A 20,488-nucleotide genomic window follows, 5' to 3' on the forward strand; every position below is an offset into this window, starting at 1 on the left:
GGGAGCTCAGGGACCCCTCGAGAGAAGCCAGAATGCTGCAACGAGTCTTCAAGGCCTGAGTGGGAGGACAGGGAAGATGGGAGGTCCTCCCAGATCACACTTCCTCACACAAGGAATTTGTGAGTGAGTTACTTGCCTGAGATCAAGAAGGAGCTCTGGTGGCAAAGTGCTTATGTGTTGGGCTGATAACTGCACGGCCAGCAGTTCGTAATCACCAGCCGCTTCTTAGGAGAAAGATGAGGCTTTCGACTCCCATAGTTGCCGTCTCAGAAACTCACAAGGGTGGTTCTGTCCAGTCCTGTAAGGTTGCTATGAGTCAGAATGGACTCGATTGCATTGAGTTCAATTTTGGTTTGTTATGGTCAAGTAGGTCTTGAACCCAGGTTTTCTCAGGTAAAGTGATAGCCACTTTTCATACCACCTTGGAAGAAAGGCCTGGTGATCTGCACACCTAGGGTCATTCACAAACTGGAGCTGACTCAACAGCAACCTGTGTGGATATATACATGTGCCTGTGTATCCACATACAGGACCCCCGGTGGTGTAGTGGGTTATGTAGTGGGCTACAAACCACCAGGTCAACAGTTCGATATCACCAACCACTTCATGGGAGAAAGATGAGGCTTTCTACTCCCATGAAGAGTTACCATCTCAGAAACCCACAGGGTAGTTCTAGTCTGTCCGGTAGGTCTGCTATGAGTCAGAATTGACCCGACGGCAGTGAGGATTTGTTTATATATACACATGCAAGCACACACAGTTTCCCCGTCAAAAAGCAGAGAGATCTTTTGAAACTTTTTGTAAGCCAAAATGGTATAGAGAAGCCATAACCATTTGTTAATGGGGAATTTTTTGAGCATTCCCCAACTTTGAGGGCCCCTACTTAATTATGGAAGAAAAAGACAATAGAAAGATGCAGGGGACTGATCGCCAATCTCGCTGAGCCCTCTGGAGTTCACTCAACAGTAAGGTTTTACAGTAACGGGGCTTGCAAGCCTCTTGTTAGTATGTACAGTGCAATGGGCAGTGTGTTCATCTGAATATCCTGAGCCCTCGTGGGGACATCTCAAAGGCGAGGCCTGGCAGGAGAGTAAACAAAAGGTGCCCATCACTCAAGAATGGGAGGCTGAGGCAGTGAGTACTTTGAGAGATAAGCATCCTTCTCCACAGTGTCTGTAGGAGACCCCTTGTCATTTCATGGGGGATATATGTGAAGAACATAAGTTGCCTAGAGGATCCATACATTTGGCCCTTATCAATCATGTCCTCTGAACACTCCTGCCCGTTTTCCAAGCACTGCAGTCAGAGTAGGGAATGGCGTGGAGCAGAGGCCGTGTGCGCCTTCCTCCAGGCCCTCAGTCCCCACACATCTGGATCTATTGCAAGGGTTCGAGGCATAAACGACCCACCAAGGGATCCAACTATCCAATGGTCAGCCACACAAATTCCGAGACGTTTTCCCTTTGCAGTTCTTTATTCCCACTAGTGCACACCAGTCGCCATCAAGCACGCGCATGAGATTAAGCAAGCGTTCACTCGTCTCTCCTTTGGTATTGTAGTTTTGCCTGCACATCCCAAACTGGCTTGATGCCCAAAGGATGAAATAGGCCTCCCTCCACCAAGAGGAGCGAAGGGCACCCTTGTGAATGAGTCTTCAACGCCTGGAAGTCTGGTTCCGTTCAGCATGTTTGTGTGCGACAGCCCAAAGGTGACATAAGTAAGACACGGTGCAACACTCTAGGTATTTTGGGGGAAGGCCCACGACACAGAGGCCCTGGGAGGCACTTTTTCAACGTGCATCTCCTCACCCTTCAGTGACTTTCCATCTCGCTCCCTAGTCCGTGGGAAGCCATAAGCCAGGCGCCACTGAATACATGCCTTTCCCTCTGTGACATAGACTCGGCTCTCTCCCTTATGCCTACAAGAACATCCAATGTTCATTCAGGTCCCTTTTAAAGGCACTTAATAAATATTCATTCTGGGATCTGACGGAATAGGCTGTCCTAGTTCAACCCTCCTCTAAAGTTGCCTGGTCAGCAGAGGCCGTTGGGAACATCGTGTGAAGAGGTCAAACAGGGCCCCGGAGTTCTGGCCTCTGTCCTCCACTACTGTGTCTTGGGGGCAGAGGTTCGCGCCTGACCACACATTGGAAACATCTGGGGAGCCTTCTCAATTCCCCCGCCCAGGCATGGCCCGGCAGACTGCATCGGCTGCCCTGGGGACTGCAGGGGGCTGCTGAGCCGAGGACTGGGGCTCAGTTCCCTCACCAGGCCACCACAGGATTAGTGGAACCCCAAGTGGGTCCCTGATTTTAGGATGGGCTCCACTGTGCACCCTCCCCCCTCCCATTTTTATGAGAGCCCTGAGCAGGAAGGGGAAAGGATAGTGAGACAGGGCATCTTGTACAGTGAGTGGAGCTGGGCAGGGACTGCAGGCCTGGCTTTCTGGCTGGTGCTGCGTATTCATGCTCTAACAAGCCCAGGGCAAGAGAGTTGCCAACCGTCTGACACAGACACGCATCCGATTCTGAGAAGCCCTGCGAAGACCAGAGCTAACCGCCTTAGGCACTGTGGTTATGGCAGCACAGCGACGTCCTTGGAAACAAATTAAAGCTGCCACCTATCTTGACTTACATTCCCTCGTGAGCTGGTTTCACTCTTCGTAATTTGTGTTAAGATCACCTGGGACCCGCCTTGTCTCCCTTCGGCGAGTCTTAAAATAATGGCTCTCCGTCAAAAGCAACCAGCCAGAGAGGAGGGCCCACAGTGGGCTGCACCCTTAGGTCCCCCGATGAGTGGATCTCTCTTGAACAGGGACTGTTTGGGGGAGCTTCGGTTTCCAAGTCCTAAAAAGCAAAGAATAATAGGTTTGACCTCACGGAGTCTGGAGAGCTGGGCTACCTACGATAACGTATTGAGAAGGGTCCTGAGGTAGAATGGAGTTTCATGGGAAAGGACATCATGTTGATTAATAATGTCTGCTGTGGGCACGGGAACAGGGGTAGCAGCCTGCATGCTTCCAGCCTGGGCTAGCAGATGCTGGGACCACCCTGAGGCCCCTGCTGGTATCACCAGCTACCAATGGAAAGCACCATTAAGAGCACATTTCCGATTTCCAAGGACTCTCCACATCCTTAGTCATTCTCACTACAGCCCTAGGAGTTGGGTCTTCATGGATGGAAAAGCCGGGGCCATATCATGTGGCTAAGGCCCCACAGCCAAGGACATCATGTCCACTGAGGCTCCCAGGCCCTCACTGGCCTCCTGGGAACATCCAGAGTCCCCTTGGGTCTCCTTTGACCAGGAAACAGGAAATTAAGACATTACCTCACTTGCCAGCCCGCCACACCTTGAATCACTCACTTTGCGGGGCACTTCCTCTATGATTTGCATGCACTTGGCCCTGAGAACACAGCTCCGGTGTACAAATGCTGCCAAGAGCATCCTGCACTCCTCCTCACACACCCTGAAAATCCCCTGTCCCCTGGAGCCATCTCTGCATTTGCCTACCCACATTCCACAACCATGACTTCACACTCCCACCCAGGGGCCAGCCAAGAGGCTCCTGGGAGCTGGGCCACTGCACTGAGCTTCCCCTGGAGGGGGCCTGGGTTCCCAGCATTGGGGGGAGGGGGGCGAGGCTGGCATCTGCTTGGGCGGGCAGTGGTGTCTTCTGGAGGGAACTCAGTCCAGGCAGTGACCACAGACTGGCCTGGAGGGGCACAGGTAAGATGGCCTGGAAACTGCAAACACATCGTGGCTGGCCAGTGGAACGGGCTCTGCCCACTGCGGCGTGGTGATGCCAGGCTGCACTGACACCTGTGGTCCCAGGGGGAGCCACAGCACACTCTATGCCCACTCACCTCTCCTGGTGGCCTTCTGGGGGTGCCTGTCACCACCCCCGCCTCCCCCTCCCACCCCCCTGGCCACCTCCTCCCACCTTCCTTGCCTCCCTGTCCGTGTGCAGTGTGGGCACTAAGGTGGGCACCTAAGAGGGCAGTCTCCAGCCCCAGGGTGCTGGGCTTGGGGTCCTGGCCAGGAAGCTGGAGGGCACGTAGCCTCTCTGTCCATTCACATCCACAAGACTCCACTCTGCATTCCCCTTCTTGTCCTGGGCTTCCAGGACCGTCACCGGCTGGCCCGCCTGCAGAGTCACTTCGTGACTGCTCCTGGCCACAAAGGGGTACAGTGCCACCACCTGCAACACACAGGGAGAGGCACCCGGACAGTCAGGGCAGGCAGACAGACATCCACCACCGCGGCCACCTGCCCGAGACGCTCCCCAAGCCCACTCTTTGTGCTGAAAGAGTGAAAGCGCAGCGCTTCTGCTGCTAGCTCACTGCTGGCAACCCTACAGGACAGGGCGGAGCTGTCCCTGGGGTTCCAGAGGGACTGAAACCCTTCACAGGAGTAGAAGGCTTCATTGTTCTCTGTGGGGCGGTGGGTGGTCTCGAACGACAGTAACCACTACCCCAGGCTACCTGGGCGACTCGATGGAGGTGAGTGTTTGTGTGCCTCACCCCCAGCCAACCCCCCAAAAGAGACCTGTGACTCAGAGGAGTCAAAGAACTGATCCCAGATCACACAACAGAACTAGACTGCGAGCCCACGTGACCTCAGAAGGGGGTGCTGTTGACCCACGGTGCTGCACCTCACCTGAGCAGAGGACCCTTGGATCTAAGGGTCCCACCTCCCAGGCTGGGGCAGAGAGGGCTGCTCAGGAAGGGCGTTGAACTGGAGAAAGGATTGGAGCAGGGGTCTCCAGGGCCTCTGGCTCCACACTGCTCCCTGCCTGCTGCTCCCGGCCTCCCTGGGCCCCTGTCTCTCCCACCTCTGGGCCTCCCAGGAGCTAGGCCTGCTCTCTGGGGGGCTTCAGCCCCTTCCTGACACCTGCTATATCTGAAAAGCAGCATTCTCCTCAAAAAAACGGCGGGGGAACCTATTATGCCTGGGGCCATAGCAACTACTGCTGCTGTGGCTTGACATTGATCGGTGCGATCATTCCATGCACCGCTGCGTTCCTCCCGACCAGAATTCTACGTTTGACGAAGGCCTCGGGTCTCGCATTGAACACGGCGCCTGGGCCAGGACTGAGAGATCAAATGCACAAGACTGAAGGCACCAACCAAGGAAGGCCCCCAACCCCGAGGGAAGTGGGAGGGGGAAGAGGGTAGCCCAGCAAGTCACACCAGGTCACGGTTCCCCTGCTCCCACCCTGGTCAGGAAGCCCTGGTGGCACAGCGGTGAAATGCTCGGCTGCTCACCAATAGAGGTCACGTTCAAACCCGGCAGAGGCTCAGCTCCCAAGATTTGCAGCCCGGTAGCCCCGTAGGCAGTCCTACTCTGTCCTGCAGGGCCACTGCGAGTCAGAACCAGCCTGAAAGCACCGACCCACCACCTCCACCACCCCAGTCAGGACACCGGACCTCCACATAGGAGACCACCACCCAGTTGATTCTGACTCGGAGTGACCCGATCGAGGGAGAGGTCTCCAAGGTTAAATCTGTACTGGGGCAAACGGCCTCATCTTTCTTGCACCAACGGGTATGTTTGAACTGATGATCTGATGGCCAGCAGCCAAGGTGTGACCCGCGACACCACCAGGGTTCCCAGACAAAGTGGGGGTGGGGGCATTGAGAGTCATACTCACCCCTCCCGACTCACCTGGGTCATGGTAGGGACAGAGGGTCCTGGGGCCATGGTGGGCTCTGGTGTTAGGGGTCGGGAATGCTGCTGCCTCCTGGGCTCCTCACCGGGGACGACGTTGTACAGTTTCAGCTTCCCGGCCGGCAGGTAACCCCGCTGCCCTAAGGGGCACACAGGGTGTTACACCACTGTGGGCCCCCCTCCCCACCCTTCAGTGCCCGAGGCATCCAGGGATGCAGATACCACCTCCACAGCCTCTCTGTACTACAGAACCTAAAAAAGACCACCCCTTCCCTGCACGTACTGTTGCAAGTTTCAGCTTACACACTCCTGGTAACCGGGGACTCATTCCTTACGATGGCAGCCTGCTCTGTTCTGAACAGCTCTGACTGAGAGAGGAAGTGCTCCCTTGGACTGGTGGGACACTGCCGTCCTGGCTCCCAGGCTCCGCTCTGGCCACCACCCTCCCCTGGGATGGACAGCTTTCCCTCTGTCCGTGAGCAGACTTGGGCTGTGTCGCCTGCTGTCCTTGCCCATGGCGGCCCCTTCGGCTCCCCACCAAAGCGGGCACCTCCAGATCCAGGCTGCACATCCACTCTTGTCATTGCTTTAACTTTCACTGCGAACGCGGCGAAGGTTTATAGGGCAAAAATCCTGCAGTTTTGTTTCAGCTCCTTAACTGCAATCCCACCATGCAGTCTCACTTCTCCCATCGGCTCCCTGTTTCCTGCTTCCATTTCTCCTCCTGGCAGGCAGCCTGTTCTACTTTAAGGCGGGGCCGGTGAGTAGAGGAAAAACCAGCCACACGCACTGTGGCTCGCCCCAAGCCAGACTCATGACAGCAGCTGGTTTGGTTTTTTAATCAGAGGTGGGAGGCAGACTGCCCACGGACCCCTGGGTCACACTCATCTGGTGAGCCCCATGTCCCACGTTGGGAGGCACCCTGCTGAGCCTTACAACCATCTGCTGCTGGGTCCGTGGTGCCAGCATGCACACCAGAGCAGCGGCACACCCCAAGGGTGTGGCCAGTACACAGGACAGGACATCAGGTTCCTATCACTGCAGCCAGGGCCCAAGGGTGCCCCTCCAGCTTCCGGGTAGATGCTGGAGCTCTTCATGACAGTCTGTGAGGTCCTCTAAGCGGGTGCTCGCCTCACCTGCACAGGTGCCTGCACGGAATGACCGAGCTCCTCTTTGGGGCTCTGCACACCCTGCTGAGCCACACCAAGCCCTGCGCCAGCCAGGTGCCTCCAGCCTTGCATTTCCACACGGGCACATTCCCACCCTGGGCCTTCGCAGCCAGATTCTGGTCCTCAAGATGCCCCCTGCCCCCTCCCACTACTTCTGAGGGATTGCTTCCCAGAGGGAAAGGGGCGGCCCACCAAGTCCCACACATACCCCCGGTGTCCACCAGCCAGCGGCCGCTGTTGCCCTTGGTGTCCCTGTCTTGCAGGACGGCCACGATGTGTCCCCGGGGCAGTGTCAGGTCCAGCGTCCCAGCTCCGCTGACGCTGCTCGTCACCTGGTACAGCTTCCCGGGGCCGTACTTGCTCAGGAGGGCCTGCACCTGGCGCTCGGCCCCCGGAAGGAGCGGCTGTGGAGGGCAGGGGCAGAGACAGACACAGGGCTCTAGCTAGAGGCCAAAGCCGGCACCGACTTCGGCTCACACACTGAGAAGTCTGACCTCTGGGGTGGACGGGCGGCGTGGCCCTGAGCAAGAGTTTGTCTCCATCAGGGCAACCATTTCCTCCCTGGTTAGTAGAAGGTTGGATCAGATGAGAAAGACAAGGGGCTTCAGGAAGCGTGTGGGGAAATTCCGGGATCTTCTCCTTCTGCGTCCCCACCATCATCCTGAAGCCGCTTTGTCCACACTCTCGGGGTCTGTGATAAGGAGCCCCGGTGGTGTGCAGTTGACGCAGCCTGCTGCGAACGGACAGGTCAGTGCTTTGAACCCACCGGGCTCTACACACACACAGACCTGACAATCCGTTCCTGGAAGGATGACAGCCTAGGCAAGCCTGAGGGGCAGTGCCCCTTAGAGTAGACTGGATGGAACCACCACCACGACAGTATCTGTTATGGATGGCCTGGCAGACTCAGAAGGTGTGGTGGGCCCAAAGGCCCGGTGCCAGAGAAGGTGAGCCTGTTTGGAAACCCAGGGCCCCTGCAGTCATACTCAAGTTTAAGACCAGGTCCCATGGTCTACCATGGGCCCCCCTCGAAAGACCCTAGTCCTTGTAAGAGTGAGGTGGACACAGAGACACAGACCCCCGGGAGGGCAGGCTCTGGAAAAACCGGCACAAGGCTGGACGGTGTGTCTCCAGGAAGCATGTGATGCACACCAGGCCATGGTCAGTGTAAAGGGGCTCCTGTGTAGAACGTGGGCATTCTCATGCCAGCAAGGCCGTGCCACTGTAGGGTTGCCTTAGTCGGCTAGTGCTGCAGTAGCACAAATCCCACGAGTGGAGAGAGCAGCTCGTGGTCCAGAGGACCTCCAGCAGTGGGGACCGCTGTGAGGCCACCCAGCGGTCTGAGGCTTCCACCAGTGCAAGGTAGCTCCTGACCCCGACCACTTCTGAGTGACGCAAAGACACACGCACACACACATGTTCGGGGGGACACATGAGAATCCCCGATAAGCCAAGGAAGAGCAAGGAACCGAGGGTGCCCGGGATGACCCGCAAGACAGGAAGGAATCCATCCTAGACCCTGGTTTGGACCTCCAGTCTCCAGAGCTGCCAGGCAGGCAGTACACCCTGCTCTTTCAGGGCAATCACCCATCGTACATTGATTCACTCACTCACTGCCGTCGTGCAGGACGGGGTAAAACTGCCCCTCTGAGGTTTGGGGACGTCAATCTTTTACAGGAGTAGAGAGCCCCGGCTTTGTCCTGCAGAGGGGCTGGTGATTTCCCATGGAAGACCCTGCAGACGGCAGCCCAATTCGTAACCCCCACGCTGTTAAAGCAGCACCGGGTACCAAGGACTGGCAGCAACACTGAGGGGAGCAGTAGGCATGGTGGCACGCCCTCAGTGCCTCCAGGGCGGCCCTCGAGCTCAGACTTTGAACCTCCAGTCCTGGGAGAAAGCGAGTGCGGCTGCTGGGGGCCGTCTGGTCTGTGGTCATGTGTCTGTCCCGGCAGCTCTGGGGGACACACCATGTGCAGAGGCGTTACGGAGCAGTCTCTCATTTAGCTTCTAAGTGGAAACACCTGCCGCCTGTTGGAAATTCCCCTGGCCTTTCCTTCCCTTTCCCACTCACTGCTCCCAGCAAAAGCAGCAACAAGAAGGGACCTGGAGATGACTGTCCTGATTCTGGGGAAAAACAACAAGAAACTGAAGTGCTAAATATATAAACAATAAACATATGCAAAACACCCAAACCTACGGCTGCTGAGTCACGGCTGACTCCTAGACCCAACTATTATTCACAGGAGCCCTGGTGGCAAAACGGGTAGGCGCTTGGCTGCTGGCCGGACTGTCAGTGGTTTGAACCCACTGGCCACTCTGCAGGAGACAGACGTGGCATCTGCTCCTGTCCAGACTATAGCCCCAGGGGCAGTTCCCCTCTGTCCTGCAGGGCTGCTGTGATACCGAATAGAAGCAGCCACACACAACAGATGTTACACAGTCTAACAACAACAACAACAACATGTTTTCCTTGGTGTCTTGGCTTTTAGGCCTATACCTGGGGTTCTTTGGGGTGCTGACTCAGAAAATTATATTGGCTAAACTGCATCAGCTCTAGTTACTTAGCAATGATGTTCCAGTGTATTTTCAGCAATTAAGCTATACTAATTTATTAAATTATCACCTTAGTTTTAAATAGGAGAATTCAGACCCACAAATTACAGGATAAAACAAAAAAGGTAAGAAACATTTTTAAATGAATTAGGTATTAAGAGACTTCCAACCAAGGGAAGTTGTATATGGACCCATGGTGGCTAGTTGGCTACACATTTGAGCTGCCAATTTTAAGTAGTTCGAACGCACCAGTGGGTGGGTTTTAGAAGATGTAAAGGCTTGGAAACCCAAAGGGACAGTTCTTCTCTGTCCTGAAAAGTCATGATGAGTTAGAAATGAGAAGATGGCAGCAGCTTTCTTGATTTGGTATGGGCGGCTGTGCAATTGTGATAGGTCGGTTTATTGTGCCAACATGGCCACTGAACACATGTGGGGTTATTGACGGGCAGAGAGATAAATGGCTCAGCGGGCCTCGCCTTTCTGTCTCTTGCTCTCTGATGATCGGACCAGTGTGCCTTTGCTTGTTCTGTGCCTCAATTTTCAAGCTACACTACCTGTGGGACACCTAACCTGTGAACAGAGGACTATGTGGCTGTAATTTGAGGTTCCTTCAAGACCTGCTTCGCCACGTTATTAGAACTCACATCTCCTGAGCTGGGGACTGTCAGACCCTGTCATCTGACTGACTTTGGAGCCCTGCCGTGCTGTTTGCTGCCTGTGTCCGGACAGCCTGAATTGCTCTGCAGAGGACTACTCGGCGGGCCTTGAGACTTGAGGACTGCCAGTGTCTCACAGCTGTCTCACGGGAGTGAGTTGCACTGAGCCGTTTGTACTGCTTTATAGAATAATTATGTGATCTATCTATCTATATAAATATACATAAAATTATTAGCATTCAGGTTTTGTTTCTCTAGAGAACCCTGGCTCACACAGCAACATATACAGAGACTACCAATCAGATACTGCAAGACCTAACACTGCCTGGGAAGAGTGGAAAAGAAAAGAGAAAATGGAAAAGGTACATAGACGACGGAAGGGGTGAGGGCAATTTAGAGTGGAAAATGTAACGCTTCATAGTAATTTTCATAAATATTTTGAAGATCCAATTTTTTTTCAGTTTATGCAGTACACATTTCAGAACACATTTAATATCATCCATAGAAGTCAATAGATCATGTTAAATGTTTCAGAGGTGAGGTGACTCCAAGCTTCTTCATAAGAAAAAAAATCTAACTTTTAAGAGTTTTCTGTGTACAGGTGGAGAAGCTATACCATCTTACAACCAGATGGGAGCGTCTTCATGTCAGTAAGAGGTTGGGGCTCTGACGGCCCACTGTGGGCGGCAGAGCATGCTCATCTCTATGTACTGTGTCACACTCGCTCCCGGGCAGTGGACGTGACCCTCACAACCCTCCAGGGCAGAGAGGAACGGCTCCCGTGGGCTTCTGGGTGCTAGCTCGTTGTGGGAGCAGCAAGTCTCCTTCTCTTGCTGAGGGGTTGGCCGGCTGGAATTGCCGACCTTGTGGTTAGCAGCCAAACACATGATCCACTACACCACCAGGGTACAGGATTTATTGTACAGTAACCCTCACGTCTAGTCTCTTTTGCCTGCTATTCAGTTCCTGATACAGGTCAAGTGAAAGTTCCAAGTTCATGTAATGGACACTGCTTGAATATATCTTTGGATCCAGGACACTGTGTGGTGTATAACTTGACTTACATATTTGTACAGCATATATGTGTGTGTGTACATCGGCACACAATGCTACCCTAACAGACGTTGCTCTGTGTGGTTATTTCTGGGTAGGCAGATACTGGGTGTGGGGTGTCCTTCAGGGCCATCTGAGCTGGAGCTCTGACATTCCCCCATCCTGATGTGGACACCACACCCAGATCAAGAAGCAAGAGAGGGTGATGTTTTGGGCCCCTAACAAGAAGTGCAGAGGTGGTGGAGGCGGGCTCCTGCTTGTTTTTCTCAGAAGTGTGCAGTAGGAAAGCCAGCTAAGCAAATTTCTGCCTTCCTCCTCCAGTATGTCAGGCCAGTCCCTGTGCAGAGAGCAGCAGTGCCCCTGGCGGAGCCCCAGAGGAAGGCAAGGCGGGCAAAGACAGCACCAGAGCTGCTCCTGCCCAGCGGTCCGCCTCCCTTCTGCCGGCTTCTGTGTGGTTGGGTGCCGCGGTGAATTCCCATTCCTGGTGAGCCCATTTGGCAGCTGCCCCATGGGGTTTTCTTAGCTTTAATGTTTTGTCTCTCACAGAGCCATAGGTGGGTTTGAGTGTCAACCTTTGGTGAGCAACTGAGCACGTAGCCACAGGGTCACCAGGCTCTGTACTGAGAGCCAGAAGGGTCAGCCAGGCAGAGGCTGGGGGAGGGGGGCGGGCAGCAGTGGGGTATGCATTTCTTCCAACGTACTTTAACCCATCTGTCACACATCCTGGCACCATGGGTGTTGTCATTCGGTGCTTGTTTGTTGCTTTGTTTCTAAGTGGCTATAATAAACACAGCGCTGTTGAAGTTGTCTGGTAGCATTAAGTCCTTTGGTCTGTCTACAGGTTCCACATGGGCATAAGGAGTGTTCTGGAATTCTCATCCTTTGAAATGTTGACCGTAGTTTATTTTGATCCACGATGTCAAATGCCTTGGCGTCGTCAGTAAAACACAAGTATACGCCTTTCTGGTGTCCTCTGCTTTCCGACCAAGACGCCTGGGACGTTCGCAGTGATATCGTGCACTCCGCAGCCTCTGCTGAACCCAGCGCGAGTTTCCGCAGCGCCCTCTCGGTGTACTGCCGCAGCCCTCTTTAAATGATCTTCACGGAAGCTTTCCTTGCATGGGATGTGAAGGCTACTGTGATAATGTCCATATCCTGTCGGACCGCTTTGCTTTGGGGTGGGCATAAACATGGACTTCTTTCTGTCGGCTGGCTTAGTGAAGGGCTTCTTATTGTAATACTTTACTCGGTCCTCTCCAGCTGCCTGCTGAAAATCCCTGTTCTTCATGGAACACATCAAGATGATGTGCATGGATTCCTTTTAAAATCCAGTGAACGTATCTTTGGCTTGTTTTAAGTCGAGGAAGAAGATTTTGTATTTGAGTGCCTATCATGGGCTTCATTTATTTTTTTAAAATCATTTTATTGGGGGCTCGTACAACTCTTATCACCATCCATACCTCCATCCGCTGTGTCAAGCACATTTGCACATCATTCTCAAAGCATTTTCTTTCTCCTTAGCGCTTGGTGTCAGCTCCTCATCTCTGTCCCCTCCTTCATGCTTGATTTTCTGCTCCCTCCTCTTTCCCCCAGCCACAGGACACGTGGCCTTTCTGCTAGGCCCTGACTCCCACTGGAGAGTGGAAGGTGGGGACCACTGTGAACCAAAGCGGGGTTAGCCTTCCCAATTTGGTGAACACTGGCCCCTGGTGGTCTTTGATGGTCTCTATATTCTGCCCAGCTCTACAGGGATTGACTCCCCTTCAACCTTCACTATTCTGAGGAATCTTGGGGGCCATTTCCTGACCCTTCACCTCTTACCTGTGGGCCAGATCCCCCCGGCTCGTCAAATCCAGGCTTTGACATAGTCTGGAAGGTTCTGCTCTCTACAGCTCTTCCTGTTACTTTGAAGACATACCCTTACCAATGGAAACAGGACGCCCAGGCAGGCGTGGGGTGAGAGGTGGTTCATTGCGGGGGCTGCAATGGAGGAGTCGCATCAGGACGTGCATGAATTGCTGGATGTAAAACCACAGTCCGCTCTGTAAACCTTCACCTCGTTCACGATAGAAACTTCAAATAAATACACGCAAAAATAAAATACACAGGACACCTTCGGGCACTCTCCAAGTGAGCTGAAGTTACCTTTTCCTTGTAATTTAGAAAACAAGAATACTTCCTTTTTTTTTTTTTTTAAAGCATTTGACCAGCCAAAACTTTAACAACTATAATACAGTTGAAATACTATCCTTTTCCATTAAAAAAAGCAAACATTAATTATGTATTTTCCACCTTTGTATTTATCTTAACTGCTTCCACTTAAGGCGAGCAGGTCACAGGTGGTGAGGACACAGGACCACTTCTGATGATGAGCTGAGGAAGGGCCACGGCCGTCACTATTGCTGCCGTCGTCCTCAGGGGCCACCAAGTGAGCTGCAGCCCAGCGCCACCCTGCGCACACAGACGGGAACACTGCCCGGCCCCCCGCCGTCCTCACGCGGTGCCTCGGCTGGAACCCACGGTGCAGCCACGGTGTCTGTCCATCTCCTTGAGGGTCTGCCTGTTTTCCCCGCCCTCCACTTAACCAAATGCAAGCTCCAGGGGCTGGTCTCTCCAGACACTATGCCCGAAGTAGGTGAGATTCCAAGTCTTGCCATCCTTGCCTCTAGGGAGCACTGGGCCGCACTTCCTCCGGGCAGATGGGGGTGTCCTTTCAGCGGTCCACGGGGAGGGGAGCGGGCATCACCGGCCCTCTTTTGTCAGTTTACTGACGTGAAATGTTTGCCTTTTCTCATTTTCTCGATTCTGTTCTCCTGCTCTCTGACTATGCAGAGTTTATACACCCCAGGTTTGTATCTTCACCTGCACCCTCCCCCACTCCCAGCTCACGGTGAGATATGAAAGGGAGAGAAAAATTGTAGGGTCTCATGGACTGACTTGTATCCCTCAAAAAAATATGTTGCTGGAACCCTAGGCCCTGTACGTGGCGTGTGTGTGTGTGTGTGTGTGTGTGTGTGTGTGTGTGTGTAAAATCGCATGAGGATAAGGGCTCTCTTTGTTACGTAAATTGTAACGGGTCATTGTAGGTTGTGTCTCAAACCCTCACTTTGAGATGTTCAGAGGAGACTCTCTGGAGAGCAACCTTCCCTTCGAGCTGGTGTCTCGAATTCAGACGTCTAGCCTCCTCAACTGGGAGCGGATACACTTCTGTTCCTTCAAGGCTCCCACTTGGGGTATTTCTGTCACACCATGGTAGGAGGAGCAAGACACATGGCTCATGGGGAACTTTGGGGGAAGATAGGGGCACCGAGCTCACTCAGCAGGGCGTGAGCGGGTTTCAGGGGGGCAGACACTCACTTGAAGGGTGGGAGGTGGCAGCACTTTCTCGAAGTTCTCGCGGAAGGCGTGCAGTTGGCGACTGGTCTGGCCCAGCACATCTTCCACAAGCTTCCTGAAGGCGGCCTCAGAGATGTGGTGGTGGGGCAGCTGGGTGGGAGACAGACACGTCAGCAGAGGGCAGAGACGCATGCGGGAAGCACAGGCATGAGCCCACGTCTGCTGTCAGGCTCACCGGTTACCTTCGGCTGCCTCCTGCCCTACTTTCCCGGATTCGAGCTGATACCTGCACACGGCTATGCACGACAGCCACAAAGTGAAGACACTTCAGCGCCCAGACTGAGGGGATAAATCGGTGGGGGATTCTTGACATACAATGGAAGAGTCCTGGGCCATAAGGAGAAACAAAGTCCCGGTACAAGGGATGGACCTTGGAAACATGCTGAGTGTGAGAAACCAGACAGAAGGGGACACACGCTGAGGGTGTGGGGTGTCTGGAACAGGCGACGGTACTGGGATCCATGGGTGTCAGTGGTTCGTTCCCAAGGGTAGGAGGGTGGGATGAAGGGGTGGGGGCCGGGGGGTCATTCAGGAAGCAGTGGATATCTACTAACGGGATAATGTTGCCCCTCGTGATTAACGTAATGAGTGTAACTGAATTATACCTGTAAAAATGATGGATGGGCAGATTTTAAGTTGTATAAATATCATAACACAATTTTTTTATAAAGGAAGTGTCCTTTATGGGGGTCCCCTCTGGGGGTGCCTTCAAGTGCTCTATCAACAGGACTGGCCGACGTAGCTGCTGTCCTCCTGTCCATAGTGATGGGACAGACAGTGGCCCTGTCGGAGTCCATGAAAGAAGAGACAGTGCAGAGCCAGGTGAACCTAGGAGGCAGATGGGGGCTCCCCAGGGCGTGGCCCCTGTGGGCCACTTGGCTGCCATGGCAGTGCCAGAGAAGGGACCAGAGAAAGATCTGGAAGCAGCTGGGTGTCTTTGCGAGCTCAACATCCATTGTCCAGATTCTAAAATCAAAGTATGGGCTTGGGGGTCACTCTGCAGAAGACACGACCTTGTAGCATTGCTGATGAGGATGAAAACCTACAGCCGTCCATTTGAATGGCACCTGAGCCTAACTGGGAAAACCCCACACTCAAACCCCCAAAGCCTTATAGCAGCACGATACGTGCAGCATCCCCTTCACGGGAGAAAGACAGGGCTTTGCACTTCCATAACGATTTACCGTCTCAGACACCCCCAAGGGCAGTGCTACCCTGTCCTGTAGGGTCGCTGTGAGTCGGCATCGACTCCAGGGCCGTGAGGGTTTGGTTTGGGTTTTGAGTATGCTTTCCGTGGACAGTTCCCCTAAGGCTGAGAGCCACAAGCAGTGAGCTCGGTGGCTCAGAGTCCACACACTGGGGGTGAACTGCCAGGGCTCGAATCTTACCATCGGCTGTGGGACCCTGGCATGCTCCTGAGCCTCCCTGTGCCTCGGCTCCCCCCTTGTTGAAATGAGAATGGTAATAACAATGCCGACTTGGCAGGACTGTGGTGAGGATTCGCTGAGACCATGCACAGGAGGGGCTCTGAACAGGGGTGCAGAAGGCCTCAAGGAGAGGGGTGCTCGAAGCAGAACTGGCAGTCACAATGCTAGGCTGCGGCACGTACTCCCAACTGTACACAAGGGGGCTTCTCCCTCTGTTACCACTCCAGGGATCAGCCCTGGCTCTGCCACCACCCTACTCCATCCACGCCTGAGTGCCCGGGCCTGGCAGCAGTGGGACCCCCAGTGCTCTGCCTCATGGCCTGATCCCATTTGTGAAGGGAAGACAGACAGGAGGGGGGTCTATCGGGACCCCTGATCAGTGTCGGATGAGGCTACAAGGCCCTGACTGACCATCAGCGTGAGCCACCCGGTCCTGGAAGCCTTACTGACCTGTGCGGAGCTGCTCTCTGCTCTCTGGAGCACCTGCTGTGCAAGGTCCTGCTGCAGAGTCACGAAGGTGCGCAGGATCTGGCTCAGCCACTGCATGGCCAGCTGGTTAAACCGCGGGAGCTCGGCCAGCAGCATGGAGTGCAGAGCCTGGTACGTGTGCCGGGCTGCCTCCTCCTCATAGGTCACGCTGCCCGCCTCCAACAGTTTCTCCTCCACGCGCTCAAAGTCCAACAGTTTGTCCAGGTGCTTCTTGATCAGGTTCTGAGGGCCGGAGAGGGCTTTGGCCAGGCTGCACAGTGGCCGCCATACCAGGCCTTCCAGCCGCTGCTTCTGCGGGGAGAGGGGAGCTTGGGAGCCTTGCCAGGAGGTGACAGAGCACGGGCACTGGGCGAAAAGCCTATAGAAGCACCTAGGTCCCCATGTGACCTTTAGCATGTGATTTAACCTCTCTAGGCCACAATGTCCCCATCTGGAAAACGGGGACAATGCATACAGTTAGCTTTGCAGAGTGTCAGCTCTTCGGAGCCTTACTGTGCAAAGAGTAGAGCATGACCGACAAGAACATAGACGTTGGGGATCCCATCCCAGCAGGGCATTCACCATCTGGCTGATCTGGGGGTGTCACCGTCTCAGAGCCTCAGCCGAGGACTGGGGCTATTCAGAGTTCCTACTCCATAAGCCCTGTTGTTCAATGAGTTAAGAAGCCCTGGTGTGCAGTAGTTATGCTTTGGGTGGCTAACCACCAGGTCAGCAGTTCGAACCACCAGCCACTTCCTGGGGAGAAAGACTTGGCTTTCTACTCCCCTAGAGAGCTGCAGTCTCTGAAACCCACAGAGGCAGTTCTGCTCTGTGCTGTGGGCTTGCTATGAGTCAGGATCGGCTCGATGGCAGTGAGTTTGGTTTTCAAAGACTATAAAAGGCTCTGCACAACCTCGGACGGACATTGAGACCCTGTGCAGGTGAAACCAGCTGCCGTCCAGCTGAGTCGGACTCATGGCGACCCACGTGTCTCAAAGAACTGTGCACGGAGGGTTTCCCAGGCTGGGAGTTACATAGAGACCACCAGGCTTTTCTTCTCCGACACATCTGGGTGGACTCGAACCACCAATCTTTGGGTTAGCAGCCAAACTCATGAGCTGTCTATACCACCAGGCCCTCCCAACAGGTGTGAGGCGGGATCACTTTGATCCAACGGCTCAAGGTGGTTATGCATGTCCCGGTCATGCAAGAAGCATGCCTTCTTCATACGATTCCTGTCGACCCTGCCAGCGCCTCCCCAAGACAGGGGAATGGACGTTCCACTTACAAACTCCAGGAAGGCCCCGAGCTGCAGCTCCGTCGCCAAGCGGCAGTACTGCGCCACAGGCCCCTCGGAGATGTCCAGGTGATGCTCGTGCGGCCTAAAGCGGAGGAAGGCCTGTCCCGGGCAAACGAGAGGCATCTGACCACAGGGCGTCATTTCTGGGCATCCAGAGGCCACCCGTCCCTGCACACCTTGCAGACGATTCCATCCGCGCACGGTGTGGATGACTGCAAACCCTCCCCAAGACTGGGCCGCACGTCTCCCACCTCCTCCAGTGTACCCCACACCTCAGGCATTTGCCTGCCCACCGGCTTTCCCGGGCTGCGATCTCGACGGAGCAATGGCCAGGTGTTTGGGCCTGTGGAGTTCGGGGTGGGTTCAAACCACTGACCGACCGTCCTCCCCCTCTGCCTCCCCCTCACCACGGGCGTGCTTCAGCCGAAACAAAGGGCTGACGTTCTTCAGACCCGCTGTGAGGCATCAATCTTAAAAGCAGGGTGCTAAATGGAAGAAGCCAAACATGAGAGGCCACATAGTACTTAATCCCACGTACGTGAAGCAGCCAGACTTGGCATATGCATGCAGGCGGAAGTGACCCCGGACTGCAGCAGGGAAGGGAATGGAGTTTGGCAGCTTAACAGGTAGTTGAGTTTCTTAATGGGCAGCTAGGAGATCCTGGTGGCGTCATGGTTACGCACTGTGTGGCTTACCTCCAGGTCAGCCGTTTGAAACCACCAGTCTCTCGTCGGGAGAAAGAGGATGCTGTCTCCACCCCTACCTCACAGGGGCAACTCTGCCCTGCCCTGGAGGGCACTGGCCCTGCGATGGCTGTGAGCTTGGTGTTTGGTTTCAGGTGTGGAGGATGAAAACGTTTGGGAAACAAACAGAGGTGCAGCTGCACACGGTGATGCCTATCAAGGGTGCCACACTCGGGCATGGTTAAAGGGTTAACATTTCTATGTTGTAGACGTTTTACCACCAGAAAGGGAACTCGGAATGGAAGGCTCTAATGGAGGGGAAGGGGACACCTTGCTGATGGCGCCACAAAGGGAAAGCCAGTGATAAAGACCAGAAATAGTTGCCATGAAAAGGAAACAATGTTACCAGAGCCTGCAGGCTAGCTTGCCCGCTGGAGACTCCACGGTCAGCCAGAGCTGCAGACGAGGCAGGAGGAGGTTTAGATGAGGGAGCCGCTTTCTCATGACCCGCTGCCACACTGTCTAACAACGCAACTCTGAACCCCAGATATCCTAGTGCTCCCCGAGATCCGTCTCCCCTGCAGAGCCAGACTTGACCCTCCGTGCCCAGTACCAGCAGGCTCTGCTCTGGCTCTGAGCGCCAGAGCAGGGTCCCAGCTGTGCAAATTCTTCTTCTTTGGGGGGTCCTGTGACCAAGCAGGGGGGCCTGACACTCATGGAGGTGGGTGGGCCGGTGAGCTCCCTCTGACACATTTCCCCCTCCAAGGTGCCCATCCCCAAAGATTCCACTGTCTTTGAGCTGGTCTGTGCCGATGAACGCAGCGGAGACCAAAGCCAACGATGACAGGAATGAGGGGACGTGACACAGGCAAAGTGGCATGCTGGTGGCCCTGTGGACTGACCTGTTTGGAAACTGTTTTCTAGGGGCCTGCTTAACATTTAATTTTTACTTTAATTTACGGTTCACATTTTTAAATCAGGAGGTTTCACCTAAGTCTGAATGTCCAGGGTGTATTTCCCCCGCCCCCCGCCTTAAAATCAGCCAGGCAGCCACGTCAGGCCCAGCTTCCCACAGCAACATTCCACCAGAGCCGAGTAGTCTTCACTCGCTCATTCACTTGTTCAAATGGCAACCTTACTGTCAAACACCTGTACACCTGATTCTCTCCCAGGAGCAGCCTGGCCCCCGAAGCCCCCAGGTTGGTGTCTCTGCTCCGGGTCTGGCAAGGTCTTGCACAGCAGCTCTGACTGGTGAGCTTTGACACTGCCCAGATAAAGCCTTGCCCGTGAGCTCAGGGAGCAGGCGACGTCATCAATTTAGTTCCTAGAGCTCATGGACTTCCAAACTTATTTGGCTTCCTGCCTCCCTTTCATAAAAAAACAATCCCTCAGGGCTTCCCTAGCAATTAAAAATACGTATATGATTGCCCCCTTAATCCCAGATAAGGTGTAGGTATCTGCTTTGGCAGCCCACCTGGATGATTCCAGCACCGCGCCCCCAGAGGGCAGCATCACCCACTTGGGAACCACTGCTCTAGCTGGTGCCTTGGCTAGTTTATCCCATGGGCCCCACATGACTCCTCTGGGAGCCAGGCCCCGCCCCCGCCCATCATTAGCTCTGCAGATGCTCACCTCCAGATTATCCAGATAGGCAGCCAGGTTGCTCCGGAGCTCAGTCACGCACAGCGACACCCAGTGGAATCTCTCCTCCAAGTCGTCAAATTCCTTGTCTTCCAGCTGAAAGTGGTCAGTTGCACAGGTGAGGGCAAAGAAGGTCCACAAGGGGGCAGTGTAAGCCTACCATCCACATTCCCAGTCCTCGGAACCACTTACCGGAGCCCCTCCCTGAGCCTCCCAGCCCAGTGGGATGGTTAAGAGGCAGGATAGTTTAGTGGTTTTGCATTCAGACACCCAAGGTTCATTCATTCCATAGTTCTACGTCTGTGTTCTCATCTGCAAAATGGGGTTAATAAGAAGGCCTACTTCCCACTGAAGCTCACCAATCACGCCTGGCTCAGAGTAAGCACTCCATCAACTTGAGATGCTACTGTAGCACCCGGAGGACCATTGCTTGCCCAGACCCAAAGACTGGCCCTCCTGCTCTGTGAAGGGGCCCC

General features: G+C 54.4%; 1 protein-coding gene across 1 annotated transcript in view; it reads right to left on the reverse strand.

The window, feature by feature from the left end:
- Positions 1 to 2,759: 2,759 nt before the first annotated feature.
- Positions 2,760 to 20,488, reverse strand: part of ARHGEF37 (Rho guanine nucleotide exchange factor 37) — a 53,339-nt gene continuing 35,610 nt past the window's right edge. Inside the window, exons 8-15 of the mRNA XM_045284714.1 lie at positions 20,004 to 20,168; positions 17,677 to 17,787; positions 16,371 to 16,700; positions 14,455 to 14,583; positions 7,044 to 7,239; positions 5,664 to 5,806; positions 3,988 to 4,197; positions 2,760 to 2,845 (exon numbers count right to left, since the gene is read on the reverse strand). Coding sequence (XP_045140649.1) covers positions 3,988 to 4,197; positions 5,664 to 5,806; positions 7,044 to 7,239; positions 14,455 to 14,583; positions 16,371 to 16,700; positions 17,677 to 17,787; positions 20,004 to 20,168 — 1,284 coding nt within the window. The 3' untranslated portion in view covers positions 2,760 to 2,845. The remainder of the gene's footprint in view (positions 2,846 to 3,987; positions 4,198 to 5,663; positions 5,807 to 7,043; positions 7,240 to 14,454; positions 14,584 to 16,370; positions 16,701 to 17,676; positions 17,788 to 20,003; positions 20,169 to 20,488) is intronic.

Source organism: Echinops telfairi, unplaced genomic scaffold (genome assembly GCF_000313985.2).
Source record: "Echinops telfairi isolate 266 unplaced genomic scaffold, ASM31398v2 ScPeMD7_7469;HRSCAF=8507_0, whole genome shotgun sequence".
Lineage (NCBI taxonomy): Eukaryota > Metazoa > Chordata > Mammalia > Afrosoricida > Tenrecidae > Echinops > Echinops telfairi.